Genomic DNA, 16,664 nt, shown 5'->3' on the forward strand with positions numbered 1-16,664 from the left:
GCCCAGCTTGACACATCGAGTGACGGTGATAGAGAAAGAGGCAACACTTAGTTCAGGTCTAATTGCGTGCTATGCTATAACGCGATATTTTAGTGAATGACGACGACCGTAGTCTAAACCACAAACCTCGCAGCACGACGGGAAGAAGACAAGGCATTATGTGCTCACATAATCCTGATGATTTTGGGCGCGTGACATTGCGAGGGAACTAGCTCCCCCCAGTTGCCGGCGCAGAATATGCGATTGACCGCTAAAAGCTTTGCATATGTCGTCCTCCAGCTGGCAAGTGATCAGAAATCGGAGGTTTCTGGGAAGCTCGGCGCCTTTCTCCGCGAGGACACTCAATACTTCCTTCCTTGTGGCTTCATTCCCTCCCATCTCCAGACCGTCAATGATGACCAGGTATGGTCCGTTCCAAACGGCATCCCTAAAGGGAGCGAGGATAAATTCCTCAAACTGCGTCTTCGCCACCCTTGTCTTGCGCAAACTCGTATCATTTCCCACGGCCCTCCAGAGATTCTGCTTGAACTGAGCATTACGATCTGCCAGATCACGGGCGATTGTTGGGAACAGGTTTGTGTAGCTCCGGGTGTCGTTGTGCCTGGTACCTCGAAAGCAATATGAAGAACCGAGGCGTGACGCAAACCGAAACTGTTCTCCAACCAGTAGCGCGATGGAGCTGCACATCTCTACAGGTCCGGACAGGACGCAGATCCTCTCTGTTTCCTTGCTGTCCCCGATAACCCAGCTCTGCAGTGATGTTATGAGGTCAGCCGGGGGCGCCGCACTGTTAGCCGGTAGATGAACAGCACACGATGCGGCACATCTGGCATCTATGGCGTAATGCATGTCGCGAAAATCTGCCTTTGCGCCTATTTGAAACGGCATGAAGATAGAAGCGGAGAAAGAATAGGATGACTCACCGAGATCTTGAACATCTTCTAAGATTTTGAGCACAGTGAGCTGTGTGGAGACGGCCATATAGTTCTGAAAACTGCGTTGAAGGTCTTTGAATGCATTTTCGAATTCTTTGATCTGAGATTCCACGTTCAGTACTGAATTCCTGATCACTTGCGCGACTTTTATGATCGGCGTCCGACATCAGCTAGAACTCTACCACACCTGGAAGACTCACAGCTGTCTCGAGTATCCACATAATCGCGGATGAAGAACGCGCATTCGATTGTTTGCTGCACGATGGCTTCGAGAACGTTTCTTTGTTTATGCAGGTACGGGAGGGCATCGACGGTCATGACAAGATCGTAGGTTTCTTGCATAGTATGCATCAGCCGAATCACGCCGTTTTCGCAGGCGATCTTGTGCCTGATGACCTAATAGCGATGATTTTAATATTTATACCACCACATAGGTATGAAAATGGTGTGCCCAAACCTCGTATCCTGTTGCCAGTATCGAATATGCAATATTTGCGTAGGGGTGAAGCTAAAAAAAATGAGTCAAGCTAGTTCTTCTGGGTGCGTGTTGGGAGAAAGGCGTGCCATACCTTAGCCAGTCTTTCAGCCACCGAAACAAAGATACCGATCTTTACCAGGAGGGGGTAAAGGTGTTCATCGCCGCCATTGTGTCTGCTAGCCTGAGAAATTGCATGTTCGATGATTCTCTTATCTTGATCATAATCTCTTGGTTGCTCGGGTTGGACGTTGAGATCCGCAGTACGGTTAACGGCGGCAGAAAGTTCCTGCGTGAAAGAACCCAAGGACCTTGTAAGCGACATAGAGCCTGTAGATGACGTAGCACCAGCTTGTGCTGCTCTGAAAGACAAAGTGGGGATTCCATCTATGTGCACGAATGCTGCAGATGATAAAAACGGACGTCTAATCACTGTTGGCGCGTTCACTGTTAATGCATTTGTCAATCAGAACACAACACTGACAGCCGTTTTGTTGCAGAAGTTCATCGACTTCGAAAATAGCAATACCGATAGGAATTGGTTCGCTTTCTTTTCCGTCATAGCCGAGAACACGAAACACGAGTCGTGATGTTTGAGAAACGTTACTGAGATGCCTCAAATATTATGTTGTGAAACGATATGATATGGGAGGACTTACAACGTGAATGTCGTATCCCACATCAAGCATTTCACCCCCTGTTGTCCTTGAGATATAATGTTATGAGATTCTCCGTTATTCGTCGCGTGAATTTCGAGGAAGAATCGATCATCCCAAGACAGCTTTCCGAATTTAGGAACGCGGTCGATGTCCAGGATAACGGCTTTTAATGCACCGTTAGCAACAGTGGAGATCATAGTTTCAACCGAGATCTACCGGAAATGTCCAATGCATCGATGTTCTTTGTGCCCAGTTCGTTATTTTTCCCGACCATCGTATCAACAGCTTCTTCAACGTGGAAATTACCAGCAGTAGACAAACCCGAAGTCTGAGAGACCTTGAATTCTGCCTGAATTTTTGTGCCCATGGATTCGAGAGTCTTGCGAACAACTGCGGAAGGTGTGAGTAGGCTACACAGAGGCTCATAGATAACCTACCACCGTTGGGTGCAGCGAGCCATTCTTTCACGGAACCTTCCACCACAGCTATCGGCTTGTTTTTGTGTAGCCAACGTGTCGCAAAAATTTGCAGTGAAGCATGCGAGTTCAGTTGGAATGGACTGTCGAGAATGCGTCAAACAGATGCATATGTGCAGCATCAATCAACCTACAAATCATATCCGTCTGTCCATCTGGAGTGTCCTTGATGACTGGGCTTTGAGGGACTTTCCCGGATAGTGCCATCTATAGCCACTTGAACACGGAATGTGTTATGATGGATGGAGGGCAAATCTTGCAGGTCAATGTCTGCAGGAATGATTTGAGAAACAGCGCTCAATAGAGGATGCTTGACTGCTCACAAGAGATGGATAGCTTGTTGATGGTCGAAGATTGGATGGGAGAAATCCTAAAGTGAATCTTGATTTCTTGGCCTCCTGATTCATACAAGTCGACAGTCCGCGTGATGGCTAAAGATGCTTTATATGCGCTGAAGGGGAAATATCAAACCTCACTTACGACCTGAACACTCCAAGAGCTTTCCGATGGTGTCCTCGAAGCTACCGATCCTCCGGGAGTGTCGGATATCACAGGCATCGACGCTGAATGTGACTTTGGAGGACTCGTCTACTTTGCTTGTTGAGAGTCCCGCGCACAGTTAATTCCCACAGTAATCCCACTTATTGATAACTCACAAGCGATGTGTCTTGTTCCACTTGTAAGATCGTAGTGCCCAGCCTGTTGTCTGCAACTGGTTGCAAACACCGATGCGCACGCAGAAAAAGTCGTCCAACGAACTCCTCCCGACTTTGGGTAGGTTTCCACGCAGAGATATATCTGTACAGTGGTGAACCTTCCGAGCCGACAGCTATCATATACGGAGAAATGCAAACCAGATATCTCTATCTCAAGAAAATTCGAGTGCGATCGGCTAGGGGGCACCAATCAGTTATTCAATATCACAATTTAAAGTATAAAGATAAAACTTGCCCCTCACTACACGAAGATTTACTACGGTCGAGATGCCTGAGGACTGCGTGAGTAAACCGTATGTGAGTCATCAGTCGAAAATGGTAACGTACGATGAACTTGAATACGCGTCATCGTAGGTGTTCATCATTTTTAACAGTGCGGTCGTAACCTGTTTTCAGTTTCAGTTTCAATCAACTGGTACATCTTGTGGCGAGATATCATACCGTGAGTATAAAGCGGATGTAACAACAGGAGTCAGAGCTGAATGGTGTTGCAGGAAACTAGATGTTAAATCAGCGCTGGTGTATGTACCAATGTCTTATCCTGACCTTTCTTTACTTCTCTTCGAATAGATCTGGCAGAAGTTCGATAAATTGGTCAGTCAGCTGGACACATGCAATACTCGCAGAAGCAATACCTATCGGTAGCCATGTTATCCGAGATATCGATTCGGCGTTCGATGAATGTGGAGTTGGTAGTATGATGATAACTTCACCCGGTGGTCCAAACATAGACTGGAACGAGGATGAACACCTAGCCTGGCAACATTAGCACGTCATACAATATTAAGTTAAGCGCTAGATGAGAGCTGCCCTCAGTCCCCAGGGCCCAGGGTTAAAGACGTCTGATGCGGCTTCTAAGTAGCGCCTGGAAGTTGTGACAAGCGCCACTTTGACCAATCAGCCGATTGCCTCGGCACCAGCCGCAGGTTCCGCGGGTTGTTCCGATTTCCTGAAGGAAGTCCTTCGGCGCTTGAAGACACTCGCACTCTCCATAAAATAAGCCCTTTCTTCATCAGCATGTCCCTTAGTAAACTGATACTTTCCGATCGCACCCTCACATCAAGGGACAGTTATGAATCTCCGCACTTCACGCGGAAACTGTTGCGGTCGTAATTCATTCTCAAGTAAGGCATAATGAAACTCACTATGTAGGTTGCCTCATGGATCAGAAAGTACAGACTGGCGTGATTCACTTCTTTGTACGCCCGAAAAATCAAGGCGTGTGTGCGAGTGTCAAAGCGAGAGCGCATCGGTTTCAATGATATTCGAAAGACGAAGTTCAGCCTAGTATTTCCCATACAGAAGGATTGAACTTTGAAATCAGAGGAATTGTAGCAGAGATCATCCGGATGTCGATACGTTGTTTAGTTTGGCACGTGTGCTGTTGGTCCGGCACCACAGCATGTCCTATCTTGATAAAGATTATGAAGTGGTTCCCGTACTTTCCTGTAGCTCACGGGTCACAGCCTGAAAGCGTAGATCTATAAGGTTCAATATGGCTCCACCGGCTACGCCATGCAGCCTTTCAAAAATGAATTGGTTTCAGGGAACAAGAGAAGACTTACCACCAGTCGACCGTATTTTCAGCTCTTATTGAAGATGATCGATGAGGCCTTGAAGCTTGAGGCCTGAGGCCTCAAACCATGTAGTAGTCAAAATCGGACTGTATTTGATCAAAACCGTATCCTTCTGTGAGGGAAAAATGATACGCAAAGAGCGCCGAGCGGCTGCGATACTCGAGACCAATGCACCACCTGGAGCACCATTCTTAAGTTGCTGCCGAAATGATATTGTTACATAGTAAGTGCTGAGCGTCAAGCCTTCTCAGTGAAGTTCTGCGTGATAATACGGAACGCCTTAGTTTCGCAATTGTTTGTTCGTGTTGACAATGCAGCTCTCTACGCCACCGTATCTCAAGTCTAGCCACACACCCTGTCGATGGAATCTCATTCATATTTGAATACATACACATAGCCGTGCGCCCGTGACATATACTACACCAGTCAAACACCAGCGTCAAAATCTTGTGAGGCAGGACGACTTTGATCGATCCACTCGCAGTCGATACGAGGTGCTGGGCTTGACCAGAAGGACGCCCGAAACGCTCTCAACCGTGACGAGTGCCTTCCAAACCCTTAAGCTAAGCTAGCTGCGGTGACTGCGCTATTGTTGAACTATATCGTGCAATCGATGTGATTCCCGGATTGTCGAGCTTCGTAGAAAGGCATATTATGCAAGTTGTCCGATCCACCTGGGCTCATGATCAGGTTCGGTTCTTGAGGGCCTATGAAGGAAGTAAACAGGAAACGACTCGGCGGTGTACATACATTCTCATACCTCGAATGTCGCCGTATCATGATGGCTCATCAGTTCGTATAGCACGTTGGCTTATGCGACCGCACCTTTCAATCAGTGTCAGGAGCCGCTCATGAATACGTCCAACCCTTTCTGTGCGGCTAATCTGTTTGTTGATCGATATACCTTCTGTGTAACATGGAAGAGTTTGCCGGAGAGACGGTTTGCCATGGTTTAGGTTTATCTAGCTACAAATCTCAGTGAGAGGCACAAAGTTAGAGTTTGGTATTTCACCCTTCGTCATCGTTCGCTGTTCGGATAATCCCGACTACACGTATATATACCTATGTCGTAGACCATCCTCTCTTTGTCGTCTCCCGCCATGTCGTAGGCACTCAATACAGCGTCGTTCTCCAGCTCCAACACAAAGCAAGCATTCTTACCCGGGCTCGCCGAGTTTTATCACGTGGTTGCTTGTAACGCTCGTCAAAAAGTCATCATCTGATCATTGATGATGACAACCAATTTTAACACCCATCACTCTCTTTAGATACTCATTTACCTTCGTTCCTTCGTATTCCATAGTATTCTTACCCTACAGTATATAAACCGACATATATCTACTGGTAGGGTAGTTGATCTTTCACCCCCCCTGAATATAACTTTAGTTTGGACAGTTATCTCGTTCGAGCCTCTAAGTTTATTCAACACTATCGACTCTACCGTGTGAACGTTCTACGAACGCCACATATTTTTAACTGCCTTTAAATCTAAAAACCTATTCCCCCACTATAGTCGTCGTCTAGGAGGCTTGATCACCCTCCAAAACCTCGACTCTTGTTAAACAAAAGCTACCCCTTCCGTACGATACCATTCAAACGAAAAAGAATCAATGCCTACCAGTGCACTGGAAAATGCATCTACTCGCTCCTCGACCAGGTCTAGGAGCTTGAGCAATGACACCCGCCCTCTCGGACGCAAGTCTGAGAGCGCAAGGTCTCGGGATAAAAAGTCTGTCCCTGGAGACGAAAGGACTGCCAGCCTTGCGGCCGAGCCTCCTTCTAAGTCCAGTATCCAAAACTCGGACAGGGTGAACCTAGGGTTCACCCAAGCGATAAGTGCTGTGAGCAGCCCCGCACCTAGCAGAGCTCCATTGCCCAGCGATGATGAAGCCACGTCGACGTCCACAGCCCCCAGTGACGTTGGGACCGTCATTTTAAATAATGACCGACCTGTTGTAGACAACCCCCGCGAGACAGAATGTACCCTAGATCGCCCCGATAGAAAAGGTGTACCTCGCCTGAAAGAAGTATTTTACTGGTCAGATTCCTATGATGATGATGATTTGGGGGAAGTACCTGAGTTCCCCACGAGAAACCCGATCTCAAGCCCCAATGAAAGCGTTGGGACGCATAAGAGTCCACAGCCTATTAAAAATGAAATAAGTGAGATGCCGGAGAAGCAAATCCCCACCTCAAAGCATCAATTCAAAAGTCACCTTAACGACTGGTCCGACTTCGACGAAGAAATGGCTGAGTTCATTCGCCCCAGCCCAAACGGCTCTGATGAGTCGCTACGCAAACTGTGGGACGACGAGAATCGAGGAGGCTCCATCAGAGTCCAAAATATCGCCTTGCGTCGCTTCAGGAAATTCGCAAGGGAAGAATTTACCGAAAAATGTGACCAAGTCGACAGTCTACAAGAGCGGGTCCAGGAATTAGAAAAGTTAGTCATCGAAGCACAAGCTAGAGAGAAAATGGCACAGACCCTGGTTAAGAATACGCTCCAACCAATCCGAACCGACTCACCCGAGACATCGGATCCTCATGATGCCCCAGCAATTGTATCCGTCCCCGCTAGACAAACTGAAGTAAGCGAGCAACCCAAGCCAAAAGAAGGCGAAGACGATGACCCACAGGATAAAACAAAGCCCCAAGGAGATGGGCAAGATACAAGTAACACGAGATACTGGAGGGCGTCATCTCTGTTACCAACGCAGAGTTCCGTCAAACGCGCTATTGCTGGAAGTAACCCCAGTGATCCAAGCTCGTCTGAGTCCTCATCCGAGACCGACGACGAGAGCGAGATGTCCTCTACCGAGTCCTCTGATGAGGAACCTCAGTCAAAGTCTAAACCCAAAAGAACGACGAGTGCTACTCGGGTTAGCTCAAAGAAGAAGAAATCGAGGACGCTACTCATCTCGAAACATGTCAGTGACACCGAAAGCGAACAATCTGAGGATACTAACGCTAAACTCCTCGATATGGAGCCCGAATCGGACCACAGCAGTGATTCGTCCGGAACGAAGAGGGCCAAGCGAGTGGCTCGACGCAAGCACTGAGCCAAACTTAACCTATTGAAGTATCAGCAAGGGTTTTTAAAACATGAACCCCCATTTACTTACAATGGTGAACCGAACGCTGTAGAGACTCATGCCTCTCATGGTGTGATATGGCAGTATTCACTAGGGAGCGCAACGCGCGCCATGCGCGCACCATTCCCGCGCTTTACGATGTATACGTGCGCGCGCTTTCCCGCGCTTGGTCGCCCTATAGCGCCAGCTTTCCGGAAGCATCCATCCACTGTCCACCAAGCTCTCTAGTGCGTGTATTTCCATCTCCCTTATTTACATATCATTCCACCTTTATTTATATCATGGACCCTTACTTACATACATATATCTTTACATACCTTACTCGGTAGCGCTTCGGCTCCGCGTGACAGCGCTTAGGCGCCGTATATAAGCGCCAGCATTACATACTATTAGGGAACTTTTCCAACTTAGACTTTACCTCCCACTTACCCACTTACCACCTAGAGAATATAGTTGCAATCTATTCTTTGACACCTCGCGCTCGTATCTCTTGTTATTCATCTAATCACCACTTAAGCAAACTCACACTTACTCTCACTTGTCTCCGCTCACGCGCGTGCGCTTCCCGCACCTCGCGCGTACCTTCTCTTTCCCGCGCCTCGCGCGTACCTGCGCGCTTTCTCGCGCTTCGCATTGGCCGACCAGTAGCGCCTTCAGCGCCTACTCCTAGAACCTTGCTGCACTCGCTTCCCCTTTAGGGTCGAACGTACTTGTCTTCTCAAGAATAGCAGACTAGGCAACGCGCGACCTCACAACATTATAGATACAGTTTGGAGCATTCATTTGTTCCTCTCAGTATTGTTGTTTCTACAACGCGCTGTCACGAGTTCCAAATACGAATCATTATACGTTCCTAAATTCTAAGTCCTTTAAGCGCCCAGTCACAGCGCCTGTTACTAAGAAAGTATTTATAGTTGAAGATGTCCCAACAACGGCGTCTATTGTAGAGTTACCTAAAGAACCTATGAACGAGTCACGTGACTTATCGGAGTATGCCGGACTAAACTTTATTCCAAACGACCCTGACAGAATGTTCCAGAACCTTACGGTTGCTGCGGCACATGTCATGACATCATAGTTATATATAGAATCGTACGATATCATCTTATTATTTGATTGGTAGTTAGTTCAGACTCAGTTTCGATCTCAGTTACAAATATGTGTATATAGGTAGTGTCTTGTAGTCAGTAGTTCTTTAGTTCAAACCTCTTGTATCTCCTAGTGAGCAATCCGAGACGTACCTGCTGCCTTATTCTCTTTGTGATTATTCTGTTGTTTGAGTCCTAGTCTCTGCCCAGCGTTAATTCGTTATTGGGTTGTGACATTAGGTTTGAACTATAGGAGACTCCGACTCTCGCGTTACACTCTCGCACATCTCTTTCTTTGCTTGGCCATATTGAAAGTCTTTTCATATCGCTGCGCAAACAAAGCCGTTTACTCTTTGCCCGGTCTAATCAACCGAGACCCATTCATCATCTTTTGCTCATTTGAGCGCATTTCATACCTATCCGTTTATTAGTTAGTAGTCCTATACCAGGCCCTGTCTTACCACAGCCGCTAGTATACGGAGGTGTTGACGACATTAGGCGTCTCACTACAACTTTGAGTGCTGGCCCAAAACCCTGCCTGCTCAACGTTACTATAGTTTCATTTTACCTATCCTTTTTTCATTACGCACGTAGGCATTCATTTCGAGTCAATAGCGGAACTGTCTAGACGACAAACCGTGCTTTCGACCTACGAGGATTTAGAGACATACCCTAGTGAGACTCGCACTTGTAAGCTTCGGCTGGAAGAGTGATAACTTGTCCTAGGCTTGTACCCTCAAAACGGAGATTGCATTGTCCCTAGTTTTTCCCACTCGATCGAATATAGTTTACGTATCCTTTCTTAGTTAGTATTAGGGAAGCGTCAGTGTGGGATTTTACCAGAACCCCTTGACCCTGAGCCAGTGGTAGATCCGATCAGATATCGGGGACCGCTCAGTTTTCTGTTACATAACTTTCTTCTTTTCATCATCATTCCCTTTCGGAAGAGCCCTTACGAGCAGCTCTTCAAAGACATCAGTAAATCGGGTTCCAGAACACAACTGGTACTATGTCTTCTCAACCACAACAACCGCAACCAGCGCAAACTCAGGAGCAATGGTTCCTGCAATACGTACAGGACCAAATCTCCGCTACCAGTAACATCCTTCTGCAGAAAATAGCAGAGCTAGAGCAAAAGAACCAGGAACTAACCACTAAAAATGGAGACCTGGAATTACGCTTGAAAGCACAGGAGGATGAATCGGTCAGGAGAGCCGCTTCACAACCATCATTCGGAACAGCGGGGGCTGCGATGATGACACCCTCAACCCCAAACATTAAATTCGCCAAACCTACAGACTTCACTGGAGAGAAGGACTCCATAGACGCACAAACCTGGGTTGCTCAAATCTGCCTGTACCAAACACAATGGCCGAACATCACCGAAAAGCAAAGAATCTCGGTCATGCTATCGTTCATGAAAGGAACAGCTGGAAAATGGGCGCAAAAATACATTGAGGAACATGCCCAAGGAAAACTTACCATGGAAAAACTCGATGAAGACTTCTCTGCTATGTGGAAGCAAGAAGATCAAGAAGGGAAGGCGATCAGAGACTTAGATTCTCTGAAACAAGGATCATCGTCAGTCCCAGAGTACGCAGCCGCTTTCAGACAAAAGGCTGCACACACTTCATTCTCCGACTACGACCAGCGACAGAAGTTCAGAAATGGACTTCAAGACCGCGTCAAAATACAGCTCGCACATGTCCCTTATAAGGACAAAGACACCATGAAGAAACTGGTGGAACACGCGATCCAAATTGGACGCAATTTCGAAGAGCTAGACGCGGACAAAAAGAAGACTACGTGGTGGACCCCGAAACAAGGAGGTCCCAGGAACCATGAGTCCAGAGCAGGTCCAAGTAAGGAAAGTGATGCCATGGACGTCGACTCCGGAAAGCAGAAGTGGGCCCCCAAGCCCCAAGGAAAGACTGGATCTTTCAAATGCTACCGCTGTGGAGGAGAAGGCCATATGGCTAGAAACTGCAAAGACGCAGTCGCGCCAAAAGCGCAGGTGAAGGCTACTACAGTGCCAAAGGAAGAGAACTCAATGCCACAGTGGTTCAAAGACTGGACTGCTAGCAAGGAAGGCAAGGGTTTTTAGAAGGGTCAAAGTCAAAGTCTGCGAACTTAGACCCGAACAATCGTTTCTCCATTCTATCTACGTTTTCGGATGTATCAGAAGTATATGTTAAATCCAAATCTGAGCATTTTTATATTCCAATTACGTTGAAAGGAAAGAACCGACAAGCAGACGTGAAAGCGTTAGTGGACTGTGGAGCATCAACACTATTTATAAGTGAAAAGTTTGTGAAAAAGAATGAGGTCCGGTGTCGTAAATTATTAAGACCTATTCCGGTTAAAAATATTGATGGCTCGCTAAATGCCGCGGGATCAATGACACACTTCGCAGAACTAGGTCTAAAGATCGGTGATCATGTTGAGGATGAAGCAGCCTTCATGGTTACGGACCTAGGAAACGATGATGTTATTATCGGCATAGATTGGCTCAGATATCATAATCCGGAAATAGACTGGAATGCTGGACAATTTGCACTTTCTCGATGCCCGGTTAAATGTATTACGAAAAAAGAACAAAGACAAAAAAATAAAGAAAAAAGAAAAGAACAAAAAAAGACAGAAGAAGTGCCAGATCTGATTCCCACAGAAGAGGATGACGAAGAAGACATGGCGATGAAAAGGGCGACGGTCGAGGAAATAGAAGATGAAGAGTATCCTGGAGAATGGATCAAATATAAAGCCTCGGTTGCCACGGAACAGAAGGTTGCAGAAGAAGCAACAAAAGTGAAGAAATCGGTGGAAGAAATGGTTCCCGATTGGCTTCATGATTACCTGGGAGTTTTCTCAGAAGAAGAATCTAAACGTTTTCCCGAAAGAAAGAAATGGGATCATGTGATAGATCTTAAAGATGATGGCGATCTTCCGCCAAATGCGAAACCTTATCCCTTGTCACCAAAAGAGATGGACACCCTGAAGGATTGGTTGAAAGCTGAGACAGCACTGGGACGTATTAGAGAGTCACAATCCCCAGTAGCAGCGCCTTTCTTCTTTGTGGCCAAAAAGGATGGCAAGTTAAGACCGGTAATGGACTATAGAAAGCTCAATGAGAAGACAGTTAAAAATGCGTATCCGCTACCGAGATCTCAAGACTTGATTGATGCTTTAACCGGTGCCACGATGTACTCCAAGATGGATGTACGATGGGGGTATAACAATATTCGCATGAAAGAAGGAGATGAGTGGAAGGCGGCCTTCAAAACGCCGTTTGGTCACCACGAACCAACCGTAATGTACTTCGGATTGACAAACTCCCCTGCCACGTTTCAAACAATGATGAACGAAATATTCAGAGATCTAATTGATGGAAAGACCGTAGTCGTCTATATCGATGATATTCTCGTGTTCACGAATGGCGATAAGGAGCAACATCGGAAGGTTGTACGTGAGGTACTGAAACGACTAAAAGAAAACGACTTGTATCTGAAGCCTGAAAAATGTAGCTTTGAACAGTCGGAAGTCGAGTTCCTCGGGTTGATAGTGGAGAAGGGTGGTGTTCGGATGGACCCTGTGAAAGTAGAAGGAGTAATGAAATGGCCTGTACCCAAATGCGTTAAAGATATCCAAGCATTCATGGGCTTTGCCAACTTCTACAGAAGATTTATTTTTGGGTTCTCAGATATTGCTAGACCAATGAATGATTTATTACGGAAAGATGTCAAATGGGACTGGACGGAGAAACAACAAGATGCGTTTGATGAACTGAAGTCAAGGTTCACAACAGCTCCGATTCTAGTCATGCCAGATGTTGAGAAAAAAATGAAAATAGAAACCGATGCTTCCGATTACGCAACCGGAGCGGTTCTATCTCAACTGATGGAAGATGATTTGTGGCACCCCGTAGCTTACTATTCGAAGTCGATGAACGATGCAGAACGAAATTATGACATTCACGACAAAGAATTATTAGCAATCATTCGAGCGTTGGAGGAGTGGAGACATTATGTGCAGGGAAAGCCTCAACATGTGGAGATCTGGACGGATCATAAGAACCTCGAGTATTTCATGACGAGCCAAAAGTTAACAAGAAGGCAAGCCAGATGGAGTTTATTCCTGGCGGAGTATGAATTTACACTCCAACATAAGCCTGGTGTAGTTAACGATAAGGCAGATCGTCTATCTCGGAGAGAAGACCACAGAGGGGGGGTAGAAAACGATAATTCTGATCGCGTTCTGTTAAAACCGGAGTTTTTTACCGTAAAAGCTGCCAAAAGAGGTCAAGTTCTAGTGCAAGGAGAAAAACAATTGCTGAGAAGGATAAGGCAATGCACAGAACGAGAACCTGAAGTCGCTAAAGCGTTAGAAACATTGAAAGCGGCACCGGTACAACTACGCAGAGGGATTGAAGAATGGAATGTTGAGGATGGATTGGTGTTATTCCGAGGACTGGTTTACGTTCCAAATGATAAAGAGATCCGCCGAGAGATATTGGAGTTGTTTCACGACTCTCCACCGGCTGGACATCCAGGACGAGCCAAAACCTTAGAATTGATTTCCAGAAATTATTGGTGGCCTTCAATGACGAAGTATGTCCACGATTACGTAGATGGCTGTGACAGATGCAGAGCAACGAAGATTCACCCAACGCAACCACACGGTCCGCTTAAACCAAACGAAATACCGGCGGGACCTTGGCAATCAATCACTTGTGATTTGATAGTAGATTTGCCTAAAAGCGAAGGGTTCGACTCTATTTTTGTCGTCGTTGATCGATACACAAAACAAACGCACATCATGCCTACAAAAAAGGAAGTTGACGCTCGAGGAATCGCGAAACTTTTCCTAGATAACGTATGGAAACACCATGGAACTCCGAAACAGGTGATATCAGACAGAGGAACACAATTCGTCTCTAAGTTTATGGGACAAGTGTCGAAACGCCTAGACATAAAATGGAACATGTCAACGGCTTATCATCCTCAGACAGATGGACAAACGGAAAGAATAAATCAAGAAGTCGAGCAATATCTGAGAATGTTCACGTCTTACCGCCAAAATGATTGGGTAGACTGGCTTCCACTAGCAGAATTTGCTCACAATAACTCCGTCACTGTAACCGGTCATAGTCCATTCAAAGTACTCTACGGATACGATCCAGAGTTTACTTTTTCACCGATTTCCAATTCTAAAGTACCTGCAGCTGATGAACGAGTGGATGTAATGAAAGAGGCGAAAGAAGACGCAGAAAGTATGCTGCGCATGGCTAGTGAGCGGATGAAAAGATTCTATGATAAAGGAGTAAAAGACGCACCACAGTTCAATAAGGGAGACATGGTCTGGCTCAACGCCAAGAATATTCATCAGAAAAGACCAAATAAGAAACTCTCCGACCGAAGACTTGGTCCGTTCGAAGTGCTTGAGAAGACGGGTGATGTAAATTACCGCCTGAAACTTCCAGCAAAATATCAGATCCACCCAGTATTCCATGTAGAATTACTCACTCCGCATTTCCCCTCGACCTTAATCCAAAGACCTCCACATCATCGTCCGCCGCCAGAGATCGTATCAGAAGGCGATTCCGAATGGACAGTACGAAAAGTCCTAGACTCGAGACTGCACAGATCAAAACTCCAATACCTAGTAGAGTGGGAAGGATATCCGATAGAAGAAGCGACATGGGAACCTGAAGAGAACTTCGAGAATGCACGGTTGAAAGTTCAAGAATTTCACCGGCAAAATCCAAAAGCATTGAATCCCCGCAAAATTAATAAATCGGTGTTCGAAACACAGGAATTCTTGGAATGGCGTCGAAACTTTATCCGCCCAAATGTCTTTCGCGATGACGCTCAACCTAGAGAGGGGGTAATGTCACGAGTTCCAAATACGAATCATTATACGTTCCTAAATTCTAAGTCCTTTAAGCGCCCAGTCACAGCGCCTGTTACTAAGAAAGTATTTATAGTTGAAGATGTCCCAACAACGGCGTCTATTGTAGAGTTACCTAAAGAACCTATGAACGAGTCACGTGACTTATCGGAGTATGCCGGACTAAACTTTATTCCAAACGACCCTGACAGAATGTTCCAGAACCTTACGGTTGCTGCGGCACATGTCATGACATCATAGTTATATATAGAATCGTACGATATCATCTTATTATTTGATTGGTAGTTAGTTCAGACTCAGTTTCGATCTCAGTTACAAATATGTGTATATAGGTAGTGTCTTGTAGTCAGTAGTTCTTTAGTTCAAACCTCTTGTATCTCCTAGTGAGCAATCCGAGACGTACCTGCTGCCTTATTCTCTTTGTGATTATTCTGTTGTTTGAGTCCTAGTCTCTGCCCAGCGTTAATTCGTTATTGGGTTGTGACACGCGCCCATGTTCAAGAAGTGGGTATGCGAGGTACGAGGATGGCGTGACAGAGCCAAGCTCTCAACCAAACAGTCCCTGAATATGATTGGAAAATACCTTGGAGGGAACGCATATAGATTCTATGAGCGTGATGTACTTGACCTTAAGAAAAGGTACTCACTAACCGAATTCTTCGAACACTTGTTCGATTACGTGTTCCCAATGGACTTCCGCATGATCCAACGTCAGAAGTTTCTGGATTGTCGACAGGACGGTAGACAGTCTGTTCGAGACTACATCCGTCGACTCCGAGAACTTGCTGATACCACTGGGGACGTTGGAGAGCGCGAGTTAGTCAGGCAATTCTGGATGAACTGCAAACCATTCATCAAAGCGTCCCTGGTAGACAAAGGGTACGACCCAAATACCGTGAGCATGGACACCATTGAAAGGAAGGCACTACGCACTGAACGAGCCTTCCTCGAAAATGTTTGAGACCCGAACATACTCATAGCCCTGAATCCCACTCTCGCTGCTGGAATAGCAGACCAAGTCCCTCGGCATAATCACCACGAGAGGCGTAACGATAGAGGAGACAGACGGCATCGTACCCAAGCGCTTACTGCGAACGCCGTCAACCACCTGGGCCCGAATGGAAACAGGTCCCGCGACCACAAACCAAGCAAACGCACCGGGAGTAGACCAATGACACGGAACAGCCGGATTCCCGGTAACCACACTCCCAGGAACTCAGATGCCATACGTAAACTAAGAGAATTGAATCAGTGTTTCGAATGTGAGCAAGTCGGTCACCTTGCCAAGGATTGTCCCAAATGCCACAGACTCCCTCCCTACCAACAACCGAAGACTACGACTCTACGCTCGAATGCCGTGGGTGTAACGAGCGCTGACATCAGGTCCACTGCCCTAGCAGAAGGAACCGCACAAGGTCTCTACGGATTTGCGGTCGACATCTGTGACGACCTTAGTCATCTCGAGGAACTGGAGCACGCGAAGCACTTAATCGTAACTCACCGAGCACTGGCTAAGCTCCAACGTGCAGTCCCTCTCCTCTCGGATGAATTGGTCAATCCTCACTATGACCCCTTTAAACGCGACCGCTTTAGCCTAACGAATTGGGGAGACAAAGAAACGTACCTCCTCAGCGATAAGCACAATCACGACGAGTACATTATCTACTATTCTCAGCTAATAGACCCCTCCTTTGATATAGTAGGATGGCTCACCGTGTTGAAACTCTTCAACCAAGAGAACC

General features: G+C 46.5%; 1 protein-coding gene across 1 annotated transcript; it reads right to left on the minus strand.

Annotated features, from left to right (window-relative positions):
• Positions 1 to 14: 14 nt before the first annotated feature.
• HD556DRAFT_800990 (uncharacterized protein) lies at positions 15 to 2,782 on the minus strand. The gene is made up of 11 exons (XM_041311672.1): positions 2,680 to 2,782; positions 2,507 to 2,628; positions 2,286 to 2,459; positions 2,070 to 2,232; positions 1,895 to 2,016; positions 1,505 to 1,842; positions 1,393 to 1,443; positions 1,136 to 1,331; positions 924 to 1,079; positions 127 to 872; positions 15 to 74 (listed from the first exon to the last, which is right to left on the minus strand). Exons 3-10 carry the CDS (start codon positions 2,434 to 2,436, stop codon positions 157 to 159), a joined length of 1,893 nt encoding a protein of 630 aa, XP_041165322.1. The 5' UTR covers positions 2,437 to 2,459; positions 2,507 to 2,628; positions 2,680 to 2,782; the 3' UTR covers positions 15 to 74; positions 127 to 156.
• Between the last annotated feature and the right edge of the window lie 13,882 nt (positions 2,783 to 16,664).

The sequence above is a fragment of the Suillus plorans genome (assembly GCF_016647745.1).
Source record: "Suillus plorans strain S12 chromosome Unknown HD556scaffold_6, whole genome shotgun sequence".
Taxonomy (NCBI): Eukaryota; Fungi; Basidiomycota; class Agaricomycetes; order Boletales; family Suillaceae; genus Suillus; species Suillus plorans.